Source organism: Lissotriton vulgaris, chromosome 12, assembly GCF_964263255.1.
Source record: "Lissotriton vulgaris chromosome 12, aLisVul1.2, whole genome shotgun sequence".
Lineage (NCBI taxonomy): Eukaryota > Metazoa > Chordata > Amphibia > Caudata > Salamandridae > Lissotriton > Lissotriton vulgaris.
In genome coordinates this window covers 81,565,582-81,579,321 of record NC_141700.1, presented here as the reverse complement: position 1 = coordinate 81,579,321, position 13,740 = coordinate 81,565,582, and the positions used below count along the sequence as shown (strand labels likewise).

Sequence of the window (13,740 nt, the reverse complement as noted above, 5' to 3'; positions counted from 1 at the left end):
CAGGTCAGTGTAGGAGTCGGTAAAGATCTTCTGCATACCCCGCAGGATGATGGTGGGGACCAGAATCTAAACAGTCCGTGGTAGTTTGACTGGTGACCCCTGTGGGTTTATAGGGCCACAAACCATGTCAGTAGGAGCCAGATTAGCACCATATTTCTGCAGCATGGCCTCTTTGAAGGCTGTTATTTGCTGCGGCATCAAAGATGACCCAAGGATTGCCAGAACCTACTGAGGGATCGTTTAGACTCAGAAGACATCAGGAAGTGCGATCTTTATCATGATGTCCTGGTGCCGTCTTGCTAGACTTCGAGCGGTGATTTGGAGTACTCCAGTCCAGCCTGGCCTTCTTGCATTGTGTCTAGACTTTGATTAGGACTTGCCAGAAAACTTTAACTTAGAAGTGAAATTCTCATGGGAGCACCCTTGTGACCGTAGCTTCAACTGGGCCAGACTTTGGAGAGGTACCTTTGCTTTGACTATAATTTCTTCTTCTGCTTGGCGACAAGAGTTTTACATACCTCTGAAATATTTCAGTTATGAGCATTCTCTCCATATGGCAGTCTTTAAAATACAATCTTCTTCCAGATGCTTTCTCCTAGCCATTCTCAATTTGTCCACAAGATAAGCATCTACAAGAGGTTAAGCAAAATGAGTGTGCTCCAGTAATGTGCCTACCCATTTCGAAACAACCTTACATAAAATAAAAAAATTGTGGGCAAACTATTTGTTAAAAGTTTTAATGTAATTTCCAAATACATTTGATATGACAATCTTACAATAATCTTTCAAAACACATGGGAATTATCTGGTTTTACTTGTCACTAATTCACTAAGGCTGAAAGCAGAAAAGTATAACAAGGTTTTTGATCTAGACTAACACATCTTGCTGGACGGGGCTTGAAATTAATGTGGGCATTTTGGTTTAGTTATGATCATTTACAGGTTCAAATACAGTGGATGGCATACCACTGAACCTTCCCTTTTAAGTATGTGACATTACATGTGTGTATATGTCCTTTTTTGGTTTAAGTCAAATTATTTCATGAATGCCACTTGTAATTTAAAAATAATTTCACAGTGCAAAATTAAAAAAATATGTGTTTTTGGGACTGACTGTATAGAGGTTGTTGGTAACACCTTACCATGCCCACCCCAACGCTAAATGCGTGGAGTGAAAAATTATCGATTTCAACTCCTGTTTCCATTAAATTCTCGGAAGGAAATGTTACATGTCTCCAGTAGGAAATTTGACCAAACAATTTAACTGTACAAATATTTCTGAAACAAATGCTTTTAAAAAAAAGTTATTCGTTCCTTCATAAAAATTAAACGAAAAATTGTTAGCACTGTCATAATATGGCCTAGATCACCAACTGTACTTTCTAAGCCTCCCTATACTGATTAATCGAGCCCTTACGGCAAAGTGAATGTGGACAGCTTTACATAAAGTTGAACGTTTGCTGAACTGACAGCAAGATGCCATCTCCAGTCCCTAGAGTTATAGTGTAGACAGGTCATCAGGTGGCATACCTGTATTAGACTGAAAAATTAATTTGTAAACTATCACCTGTTTATGTTTTTCAACCGAAATTGTTTAGATTTATTAAATAAGTATTTACCAAAAGGAATAGAAAGTGTGTACACATGGCAAGGAAATAAAAAAAGAATTCTGATCGTTCAATGTCATCTGAAAATGAACACTTTGTAGCCAGAGAGGAATTAATTACATATTCCAGAACTGGTTATAAAACAAAATAAAATATCACTGTCTGAAGATTACAGTGAACGGCATGGTACACTGTTTCATGTACTGTGACATACTGGACAAAACTAAGTCAACAAGCTGCTCCAACAATGGGACCTATTACATAGGATATATCATCAGGCAACCCCCATAAATATTCCTTCAGACTACAGATTTGGTATGTGGTCCATGAAACCACCATACAATGTCCTTAGTGCACAAAGTGTTGAGAAGTTGAAAGGAAGAAATGGTGCCAAAATCCAACAGCAGTGACCATGACTGCACCAGTGAGCAGCAGGTCTTTCTCTTCTAGGGGTTGTAGCTTCACTCAATTTCCTCCAGATCCAACGATCTTCTTATTTCCATTCACCAAGGATTCCAGATGCAGTGCATGAAACACATCCAATGCAAACAGGTGTGAATTGACAAATGTGCAAAAGCTCTGACAGAGGTTAAACAAAACCTTAGGATGCAGTAGAAATACTTGTCAGTGAACCAGTTTCTTCTTAGAATTCCCCCGACTTAGTTTCATATTTAAATAAATCTTCCACAAGAATGAGATCTACATAGAAATTCCAAAATTTGTGTTTGACTCAAACTGTTCAAAAATGCTTTCAATTGATTCTCTTACACCATTACAAACTGACCTGGCTTTAACCAAACGTGGAAGATGTAGATAAATAACTACAACTTCTATTTTACAAATCAGTGACAAATACCCATTTGGCATACACTGGCAGTTGTAACATCTAAGAGTGCTCAAACCATCTTCAGTAAGTCACATTCAATAGCCTGTTCTCTATGTCTTCTAAGACACCATTCTCTGGAGGAGTTTTGCAATAATCTGTTAACTGTGACATCTACATTCTGTTCCCATGCAATAAACTTCCGGTATCTTGAGACGGGTGGTGTGTAATTAGAAATGGATTCCTAAAGTAAATACGCTTATGCAAGCAGATGCAGGTCTTGAGATTTAGTCATATAGGAAAACTAAATTAACTTGTAGCCGATTTAAAAAAAATATTTTTCATTTTGCTAAACTTTGAAGCAATGGCAAAGGGGTTTTGTTTTAAAATGTCTTTTTAGGGAATCTGCTATTCGGCTTTTGTGACAGTGTTACCTGCCTATCAACCTCACCCATAAGCATAGTTCAGACAATACATGAAAATAAACAACAACGTACTAGAAAAAACATTGTATGGAACATCTATGATGCAAGATATATAGTGGCTTTGCTCTCTTAAATATTAACAGAACAGTACAAAATATAACAGAGCTCACTTTCCAATACTCCAGATCTTCTTGAAAACTAAAAAAATAAAATAGATCAGCGCCGTTCAAATCCCCAAAAGAGAATACTGGAAACAGGAGGATAAAAAAGCAGGTAAGAAATGTCTTTAAGATGGTTATTGACTTTCCCAAAGAGTTACTTCATTGTAGAAACCTACCAAGTGAAAAGGCTGGAGGTCACAATGAGAACCAGGATATCCAAAAAAACAACTATTTTGAGTTGCTGCTCCCCTATATGATCCAGCAAGAAAAATTATGGAAACCCACCTCAAGAGAATCTCCACAGCAAAGAAAGGAAAATGCAGTATCCTTGTGAGGCCACCGGGAAATAAAAAAGAAAGAATGAGGCTGCTATGTATAAAATAAACAATTAAACTTTAGAAATTTAATGTCAAAAGTCTGGTAAAGATTGAATGACTGACGGGAATGGGGGTGGAAGGTCCCAATGGAAATCGTGACAAGTCTTAAGTGTGCCATTTCAATTAAAGGAAACAAAAAAAGTGTTTCTCAGCTCATCAATATGATGAGCAATCATGTCCCAAAGCACATTCAGGCAGTCTTCAAAGTCTTTAATAATTTTCCTCGTCTTCATTTGTGGATTTGACTGAACCAGACTTCCTCGCCCACAAAAAAAATACTCAAACATAGGACGAAGTAGCAACAAACTGAAGATCCATTTTTTGAAACTTCAATGCTGCCTTTTAAGAAACCTGGTCTGTGGTGTCCACTGAAGGTCATTGCAAGGTGGTCCAGCAGCAAACTCGATGGTGCCTGGGTTTGTAGTTATGTGCTGTTGCCAACGGTTTGCCCATCCCCTTCATCAACTGGCCCTGTAAGAAAAAAAAAAATAAAGAAATCTCCAAGAACACGCAATGTTTTCATTACAAAAAAACCCTGGAAATTATTGACTGGACCATCAGAGGCACCACATGCCCATTAGCACACGTAATACTCACAGACCCATCACTTGCACACTGCCACATTTCTAGTTTACACTGTCAATACAAATGTGAGGCAAGATTAAACAGGAGACATTTCTTGGGCCAAAATGTTTGACCACCAGGAACGTTAGAGATGAAACAACGTAGCTTGCTCTGGACAGGCATAATAAATTATCTAGAGAGTTTAATTTGGCCCCTTTGCTCTGAGCACATTTCAAAGCTCTGCCGTGTCTAAAAGACCAAAATCCCTGGCTGGTGTTCACACGCAAACCTGGTTCTGCCAGCTGTGTAAGGAATGACATGCACTAACCATGAGTGGATTGACATTCAAACAAGTGTGACTACTTTCTCCAATTTTATATTCTGGAGAACTTCTTGGTGAAGTCAACAGTCGGAAAGAAAAGAAAAACAAGTTGCCAAAATCCTAGTCTCTTAGGAACGAGGCACTTCAGTTGGGAAGGTGCAGAATGTACCATCCACCATGGACATATCTTTAGTCCAGGGAACGAAGACATGGAGAAGGTCAAAAAAAGACTTGGGGCCCGATTTAGATCTTGGTTGACAGGTTACTACGTCATACAATGGTGAATGATAATCCGTCCACCGAAATATAAATACCATTATATCCTATGGTATTTATATTTCGGCGGACAGGATATTAGTCTGCCGAGATCCAAATCAGGCCCTTAGTGAGGTCAAGCTGTGGTCACTAGAATGACAAGGCAGCAGACCGGTCCTTGGTCTTATGTAGGCAGGTATTGTTATTTGCCTGCAAATGCCTCAGCAGAATCTTCCTTAAAGTCATAAGCAATGAAGTTCCCCACCCAGGTGTACTGGACTCCAGAGCACACTTTTTTGTTACAAACTGTATAATTTTTATATGATTCTTTCGAAGATGGTCAATTTATAAGGCTATATTGAGCAATGTAAAATTTTTACTATATAATAAGTGACCAGAAAAACTATTTTACAAACCTCTTAAAATAAAGGTGAGAGAAAAAAAAAGTCAGTGTAGGCGGGTATACTGCAGACTTGATAGGCTGGATAACGAGCACTGTAAGGAAGAGCATTACAACAGTATGTAATCATGATTTGCAAGTGACAGGATAGTTTTCTTATGGGAATAAAGAATCCTGAGAGATTATAAATTAATTTAACTGTCTCTTCTCGGAGGAAGTCACTTATAACTTTAATAGCGATTTCCCTGGAGCGGAATCAGGATTACTGTTGACTTCTCCTCCATGGAACTCTCCTTAATAGTCACGAGCACTGATGAGTAGCAAGCCCAACCCGATAAAGGAGAAGCCACTCAAAACAAACAGATTCATTAAGGAAGTTTGGCCTATCTGGGTATCTACCCTGGATTGTAAATCTTGAGATTAATGTATCATATGAACATATACTGCACTCTACGTGACTGCTTAACATATTTCGGAATGGATATGTTCTTTATTATGAAGCAGCAGCCACCATACCACTTGTTGAATGGGCTCTAGACTTTTGTCACCACTGAAATACTATAACAAAATGCAAGAAAATAATCTAGGCACAGACTACTTCAAAGTGGCTGATCCCAAAGGGGGCACAACTGAAAGTTTATTTGATGGTGTACTGTCCTTATTTCATCTCTTTAATACTTGAATATTCTTTTAACAATAAATAAATAAATACCAACACCTCTGTGAAGGAGAATGAGTTTGGCAAAACGTCCAAGGGTAATAGTTTGATGATTGGGGGAAGCGTGACCGAGAGAAACAGACGGAAGAAAATGCAGATCAGTTCTCATGACAACACACTATTTGTATGGAAAGCATATACAGTTCATAGCATCATAAAGGCTGCGAGCATAAGTGAAAGCTACAAGGAAGTAAGAGAGAATGTGTGTGTGTGTGTGTATATATATATATATATATATATATATATATACACACATACACAGACACACACAGTGAGGGGGCTTCTGAATAACTCAAAAGTAGGGGACATCAACGTTGAGAATACAAAGTGGTCTTACATGTAAGGGCATAGAGAGCCCTGGTAGATGGATGCCTAGCCTGTTTGAAATGCACCTTGCTTAACATTTAAGTGTCAAAAGGCATTTTAGGTGGCTCACCATCCCAAAGTAATTAACATTTAAGGAGTGCATGGCATAAGTTTCAGCCTATGAAAAATGTCTCCCTGTTAATCTGCCAATCTAAGGCCCAATCTGATCAGATGCAAACAAGCGACTTACCTTTGGCAAACTCTTTCTGTTATAGACTACCCAACTGCAGATTCCTCACCTTTTGTATATACCCCAGACGTCAGATTGGATGCAGAAAGGTTTTCAGTAGTACTTCTGTATTCTGGTAGATGGCGCTGTGCGCCTCCACACTGACACCATACTGCTTTGGATATTACATGCGGAGCCTGTATAGGCGCCACTGAAGCACGCTGCTTTCAAAGCTGTTTACGCTCCCAGACGCAGAGTTCCAATAACAAATTGCTTGCGACTAGTGTGCAGACTTGGGATCTTATTAAGGGCTAGAGTCCAATACAGAGAATGGGGAGGGTCATTGAGGAATCTGCAGTTAAATAGAGTCTCTACCCAAAAAAACATTACCAAAGGTAAATTACTACTTCTTCCTACAAAAAGACTTCTAACCCCAGATTCCTCACCTTTTGAATAAATACCACAGCAGATTATCTATTAGGAAGCGGGTGTGAATTGACTCAAATTAATAAGTGCTTTAGGGCCAAACGGGCGAAATACCCCTCTCAGCAAAAAAAAATGGCTGCCCAGATAGCAGTGCTTCTTGACTGTATGTAGGAACGCCACATAGCTGCTCGGAAGATGTCCAGGAGAGGATCTCTGCATGTCTGACAGTGCCTTGCCAATGCACAGTTAGATTTATACAGTTTTTCACTTAATCCCAGTAAAGTGTATGTTGTTCGTCTTTCTGTATGCGACTATTGTAGTAAATGCACTGCATGTATAAGTGAAGCCGAGAGATGAAGTCCTGTGGGTTCCATTTTGGTCCTCCCGGGTCTATTCCTGTGAACAAGTTGGGGGTGAAGTTGTTTTCCCAGACAGTGGAAGAGAATCAGGATTCAGGAGAGAGAAGACCTAGACAGTAAAGTGAGTCACCACTCACTTCCAACACACACACCATCCCAACTCTTCCTAGGCAGAACCACCATTACGATCTACAATAACGGGTTTGTCCTAATTCAATCCACAGACAGGAACTTGGAACTACTAGACAACCTGTTCCCCACTTTCAAAGAGAACCTCTCCAACCATCGGACTTCCACTCACATCCCCTCCAGTAACATCACCCCGGACTTCACAGCCCCCACCGACAACGCTTCTAACCTAGGTCAGCACCAGAACGACATGCACATCACCACTTCCCCCACCACACCAGTCGATCACCCACCGGCTGTAACCACCCCACACTTCGCGATCACAGACACAATTAGCTCCCCATCTTACACCAGCCGCCCCCACACCTCCGTCCCGGGGACCCCCACCCATAACACTCCCACTCCTTCTCTCCCCCCTGATATCACAGACCCCGCCCACAACCCCCCTAACCTAGCTCAGCGCCAGAACGACACACATAGCGACAATTCCCACACTCTGTCCCCCCCTTCTCTCAGCCCCCACTCCCACACGCTAACTAACCATGCAGACCACATCACCTCTACTATCTTAACTCCCCCCCCCCCCCCATGACAGGACCATCTCCAACCCTAGCTCCCCCCCCACTCTCAGCCCTCACTACCCCTCAGGCTCCCCCATCACACACTCCACTTCCACCCCGCTCTCTCCGCCTACCACAAATTCCCTCCTCTACGCCACCAGCCTCCTCCGTACTCCATCCACTCGCATCGCCCCCTTACCCCCCTCCTCCCTAACACCAACCCGTATGATGACATCACGGAGCCCTGCATCAACACCAACCCTCCACCCCACCCGCACGATAAGTCCCAGGTCAGCCACCCACCCACCCCCAGCACAAACACTTATCCCACGCTGGACAAGATTATGGCCTCCCTCCTACAACTCAAAGAAGAAATTCACACCATCAAAGAAGACATGCACACCATAAAAGAGCTACTCACCACCACCCCCTAGACTCACCTCACTCACCACCACCCCCCCTATCAACTTGCTCTCCGCCCGTCCTGACGACGAGCCTAAGCTACGTCCCTCACACAGGACCGCGATCCATGCCCACAATCGCAACAACCGCACCCGCCGTTCTCACTGGACCGCGATCCCTGGCCACAATCGCAACAACCGGCCCCGTCGCACACGCAACCCTCTTTCAGATCTCGACACTCTCTCCCTCCTCCGCTCCTACGACCCTGCACCCCTAAACCTCACAACCACCTCGACCTCGCACCACCCCATTCCCACATTACTCTCAAATCCCCATAGACCCTCCACTCTAAACAACAGAATATCCGTCCCGAATAACCTAAGAAAAGTCCCCCTCTCTCTAGTTCCCTCTTCCTCCCCTGACACACCCCGTCTCAAATGCACTCTACTAAACTGTAGGTCGGCTTCTAGACACTCCTCCGCCATCGCTGAGCTCATCCTATCATTGGACCTTGACCTAATCTTACTGACTGAAACCTGGCTAACCGAATCTTCTACACCTATAATGGACATTCTGGTTCCCCCCAACTACCACATTATTAGGCTTGACAGGTCTGGCAAGATAGGCGGCGGAATCGCATGAATATACAGGAACAGCCTTTCTGTTCTGAAAGTCTCCGCGCCTTCCCTACCCTCTCCAACTTGCTATGAATACATCTGCCTCGATATCATCAGTGATGGCAAACCGATATGCTCTCTTCATGGCATTTACCACCCACCTAGAGACAACCTCCTCTTCGCCCAACAAATGATGGACTTAATTTCAACCAACGCCGGACGACAGATCACCCAAATATACCTTGGTGACTTCAACCTCCATTGGAACGATCTTAATGATGCGCTGGTTAATAGTCTCAAAAGCTTCCTCAGCGCCCTGGATCTCACACAATTATGCAACAGCCCGACCCACGAGAAAGGTTCTATCCTCGACCTTATCATCGCCAGAGAGGACGCTGCTCAACTTGAGTCTATCCAACCCTGTGACTGGTCAGACCATCACACTGTCACATTCCACATCAATGAAAAAGTCAAACTCAACCCGGTTCAACCCTCCAGACCTAAAGTCTGGAAAAGAGACCTGAAAAAACTCAACCCAGTCTCCTTACCCCCGAACAGACTCGACATCCTAATCCCGCCCACGGGCGCTACAGATGTACAATCCCTGACTGACCACTATCTCAACGCCATGACCTCAATAATTAATGAGACTGCTCCTATGCAGCTAAAAAGAGTCTCCGCTAAAATCACCAATCCATGGTACGACGGGAGTCTCAATGAAGATAGACGAGCCATGCGAATGGCAGAGCGCACCTGGAGGGCAGCTCCCTCTGCACTGCGCCTGAAAACCCTGAAGAAAAAAAGAAACGCCTACTTCAGGAAAATAAAGCGCTCAAAAGCAAACTTCTTCAGCCTCCAGCTCGACCAAGCAAAAAAACGCCCAAGAAAACTGTTTGAGTTAATCAGAACACAAACCAAGGAACAACCCCAACCTCTCAGTACCTTGCACGAAGCACCCTCCTGTGAAGACTTCGCCGCTTTCTTTACCCAAAAAACTGCAAATGCTACTTACCAGTATGCATCTGTTCTTGGCATGTAGGGCTGCTGACATTCATATCTGTGCATAGTCCGCCACCTAGTGTTGGGTCCGGATGATTGCACATTGTTGTCCTGGAAGAGTCTTCGAAGTATCACGAGATAGGTGGCTCCTCCCCTGGACTACAGTGCGCATGGGCATCGCCTCCATCCCCAGATTGTTTTTAGCCATTGGCAGAGATGGAGTGAAGAAAGTGAGTGATGACCATGCTATGAGCATATGTGTATATGAATAAATACTGCAGCTGCTACAGGCGCCGGGGAGGAGGGTGGGCGATATGAATGTCAGCAGCCCTACATGCCAAGAACAGATGCATACTGGTAAGTAGCATTTGCAGTTCGAGGCATGTGGGCTGCTGAATTCATATCTGTGCATAGAATACATAGCAGTCCCTCCATTAACGGCGGCCGCCCGTGCCAGCTGCAGCAGTTTGAAAAAGCGTTTTTAGAACAGCCTGACCAACAGCTGCCTGCTGTCTGGAATGCACGTCTACACAGTAGTGCTTAGTGAAGGTATGTGTGGTAGACAATGTGGCTGCTCTACAGATGTCTTCTAAGGGAATGTTACCTAGGAAGGCCATAGAGGCCCCCAACTTCCTAGTGGAGTGGGCCCTTGGTGGGATAGTGAGGGTGCGCTTAGCTTTAGCATAACAGATCTGAATGCACTTTACTATCCATCTAGCAATCCCCGCTTTGGAGATTGCATTTCCCTTGTGTTGTGTGGCAAAAGCAACAAAGAGTTGTTTGGTTTTGCGGAAATCCTTTGTCCTGTCCACATAGTACATCAAGGCCCTTTTCACATCAAGAGTGTGGAGCATACGCTCCGCCAGCGTCTCTGGGTTTTGGAAAAACACTGGCAATTCAATTGTTTGGTTCATGTGGAACTGTGAGACTACTTTGGGTAAGAATTTTGGGTTAGTGCGGAGCACCACCCTGTTAGCATGTATTTGGAAGAAAGGTTCTTGGATGGTGAGCGCCTGCAGCTCGCTCACCCTCCGCAGCGATGTAATTGCTACTAAGAACGCAACCTTCCAAGTCAAAAACTGGAGCTCACAAGAGTGCAGTGGCTCAAAGGGAGGACCCATCAGCCTTGTAAGAACCACATTGAGGTTCCATTCTGGAGCTGGTGGGGTCCTTGGTGGAATGACCCTTTTGAGTCCTTCCAGAAAGGCCTTGATAGCAGGGACCTTAAAGAGTGACAGGTGCTGCCTATTCTGGAGGTATGCTGCCATGGCAGACAGGTGAATGCGGATGGAAGAGTACGCTAGATTACATCGATACAGGTGAAAGAGGTAACATATGATGTTCTGAATGGAAGCATCTAGCGGGTCAATGCTGTGGTTCACACAGTAGATGACAAACCTCTTCCATTTAGCCGCATAACAAGCTCTAGTAGTGGGCTTTCTTGCCTCCCGAATGATGTCCATGCAATCGGGAGGAAGATTGAGGTAGCCAAACTCTAGGACTTCAGGAGCCAGATCGCCAGGTTGAGCTGTTGCGGATCTGGGTGCTGAATGTCGCCATGGCTCTGCGTCAGAAGGCTGGGAGTGAGATGAAGCCTCTGATGCGGTACCACGGAGAGTTCCAGAAACGTGGTGTACCATGGTTGGCGAGCCCACGTTGGAGCAACCAGGATGAGCGTCATCGAGTGTTGCCTGAGCTTGCGTGCCACCAGCGGTATCAGAGGTGCTGGGGGAAAAGCGTACGCAAATCTGCCTGACCAGTTCATCCACATCGCATTGCCCTGTGATTGGGGGTGTGGGAATCTGGCGGCGAAGCTTTGGCATTTTGCGTTCTCCTTTGTGGCGAAAAGGTCTATCTCTGGATGACCCCACCTTTGGAAGTACGGTTGGAGTACTGATGGATGTATCTCCCACTCGTGCATCTGATGGCTGTGCCTGCTGAGCAGATCCGCCATTTGATTGTCCTTGCCTGGGAGATGCTCTGCCATGAGGAAGATGTTCCTCTGAATGGCCCACTTCCACATGCTCTGAGCCAGATGAGACAGCTGTGGAGAGTGTGTACCTCCCTGCTTCTGGATATAGTACATGGCCGTCATGTTGTCCGTCCGGATCAACACGACCTTGTTGCACAGATGTACTTTGAACGCCTTTAAGGCCATGAAGATTGCCATCAGTTCCAACACATTGATGTGCATCTTCCTTTGCTGAAGTGTCCATAGTCCCTGCACAGTGTAGTGGAGTACATGCGCTCCCCATCCCTGGAGAGAGGCGTCCGTCGTCAGGATGATCTGTGGGACAGGCTCTTGGAATGGTCGGCCCTTGCAAAGGTTTTGTGGATTCCACCAATGCAGAGAGTTGTACGCCCGACCGCTCACCAACACTAGGTCTGTCAGTTGCCCATGAGCCTGAGTCCACTGACGTGCAAGGCACTCCTGAAGCGGGCGCATATGTAGTCTCGCGTGCGGGACAATGGAGATGCAGGAGGCCATCATGCCTATCAACTGCATGAACACTCTCGCTGGAAGCGAGTGTTGGGGTCTGAATCGTTGGATCAGCGCCTGGATACTGGCGATTCTCGCTGAATTCGGCTGCGCAGTGGCTGCCAGAGTGTTGATTGTCGCGCCCAGATACTGTCGCACGTGGGCGGGCTGGAGATGGGACTTTGGGTAGTTCAGAGAGAATCCCAGATCGTGCAGGAGGTGAATGGTACGTGACACGTGGTCTACGCACTGCTGCTCCGTTTTTGCCTGAATAAGCCAATCGTCTAGGTATGGAAAAACATGGACGTGCTGGCGACGGAGATGCGCCGCCACAGTCGCTAGGCATTTTGTAAACACTCTCGGTGCCGTGGTGACCCCGAACGGCAGGACTCTGAACTGGTAATGCTGGTCTAAGATCTTGAATCTGAGATACCTTCTGTGGGAAGGATGCAGGGGAATATGAAAATAGGCATCCTTCAGATCCAGCGTTGCTAGGAAGTCCCCCTGCTGAAGCAGGGGAAGCACCTGCTGCAATGTGAGCATATGGAAGTGCTCCGAGTTGATGTACTGGTTCAGGGGCCTGAGGTCCAGTATCGGCCTGAGTGATCCGTCCTTTTTGGGGATCAGAAAATACAGGGAGTAAACCCCCGTTCCCCGTTCTCCCAATGGAACGAGCTCTATTGCCCCTTTTTGCAGCATGACCAGAACTTCTTGCTGCAACAAGGTCAAGTGCTCGTCGGACATAGCACGGCTTCTTGGCTGTATGTCCGGTGGAATGGACGTAAGTTCTAGACAGTACCCGTACTGGATAAGAGACCTCACCCACCTGTCCGTGGTGATGGATCTCCACGCCGGCAGGAACTGCTGGAGTCTCCCCCCGACAGGTGTCGTGTGATCGGGGGGAAGTGACAAGACGTCACTGCTTGTTGGTGGTGGTGGACCTGGATGCATTGTTTCCACGTCCCCTGCCTTTGATATTGTTGCCTCTGTAGCCACCCCTGCCCTTGTTGTTGTTATACGAGGACTGGGTGTTACCCTTGTAGTATTGTGTGGATTGGGATGCCTGTCCCCTTGAGGTGCCTCTTGAATTGGAGCGGCGAAAAGAACCACCCCGAAACTGCTGGCTTTGCAAAGCTCCCATAGATTTGGCAGTTTCAGTATCCTTTTTCATCTTTTCTAGGGAGGCATCCACCTCAGGGCCGAACAGATGGTCAGGATTCACTGTTTGCCCCAAAATTGTGGTTTGTATGTCGGGTTTGAACCCCGAAATTCGAAGCCAGGCATGACGTCTAAGTAAAACACTTGTATTGATAGCCCTGGAGGCAGTGTCTGCCACATCTAGGGCACATTTGATGGATGCATTTGTAATGAGTTTACCCTCCTGAATGAGCATCTCCCCCGCCTCCTTATATTGGTCAGGCAAGTGTTGTAGGATGGCCTCTAATGTGTCATAATGGGCCCTATCATAACGTGCGAGCAGGGCTTGAGTGTTAGAGATCCTCCAGATGTTTGCTGCCTGTGCAGCAATGCGTTTGCCTGATGCCTCAAAGATTTTGGACTCTTTGTCAGGGGGAGGAGCGTC

At 45.4% G+C, this 13,740-nt stretch overlaps 1 protein-coding gene across 2 annotated transcripts in view; it reads right to left on the bottom strand.

Annotated features, from left to right (window-relative positions):
* Window positions 1–721: 721 nt before the first annotated feature.
* RANBP3 (RAN binding protein 3) overlaps window positions 722–13,740 on the bottom strand; it is a 387,515-nt gene continuing 374,496 nt past the window's right edge. For both annotated transcript variants that reach the window (XR_015302612.1, XM_086947244.1), the window contains one exon: window positions 722–3,864. Coding sequence is in view for 1 of the 2 variants with exons in the window: in XM_086947244.1 (XP_086803370.1) it covers window positions 3,818–3,864 (47 nt within the window). In the remaining variant the exon portion in view is untranslated. The remainder of the gene's footprint in view (window positions 3,865–13,740) is intronic.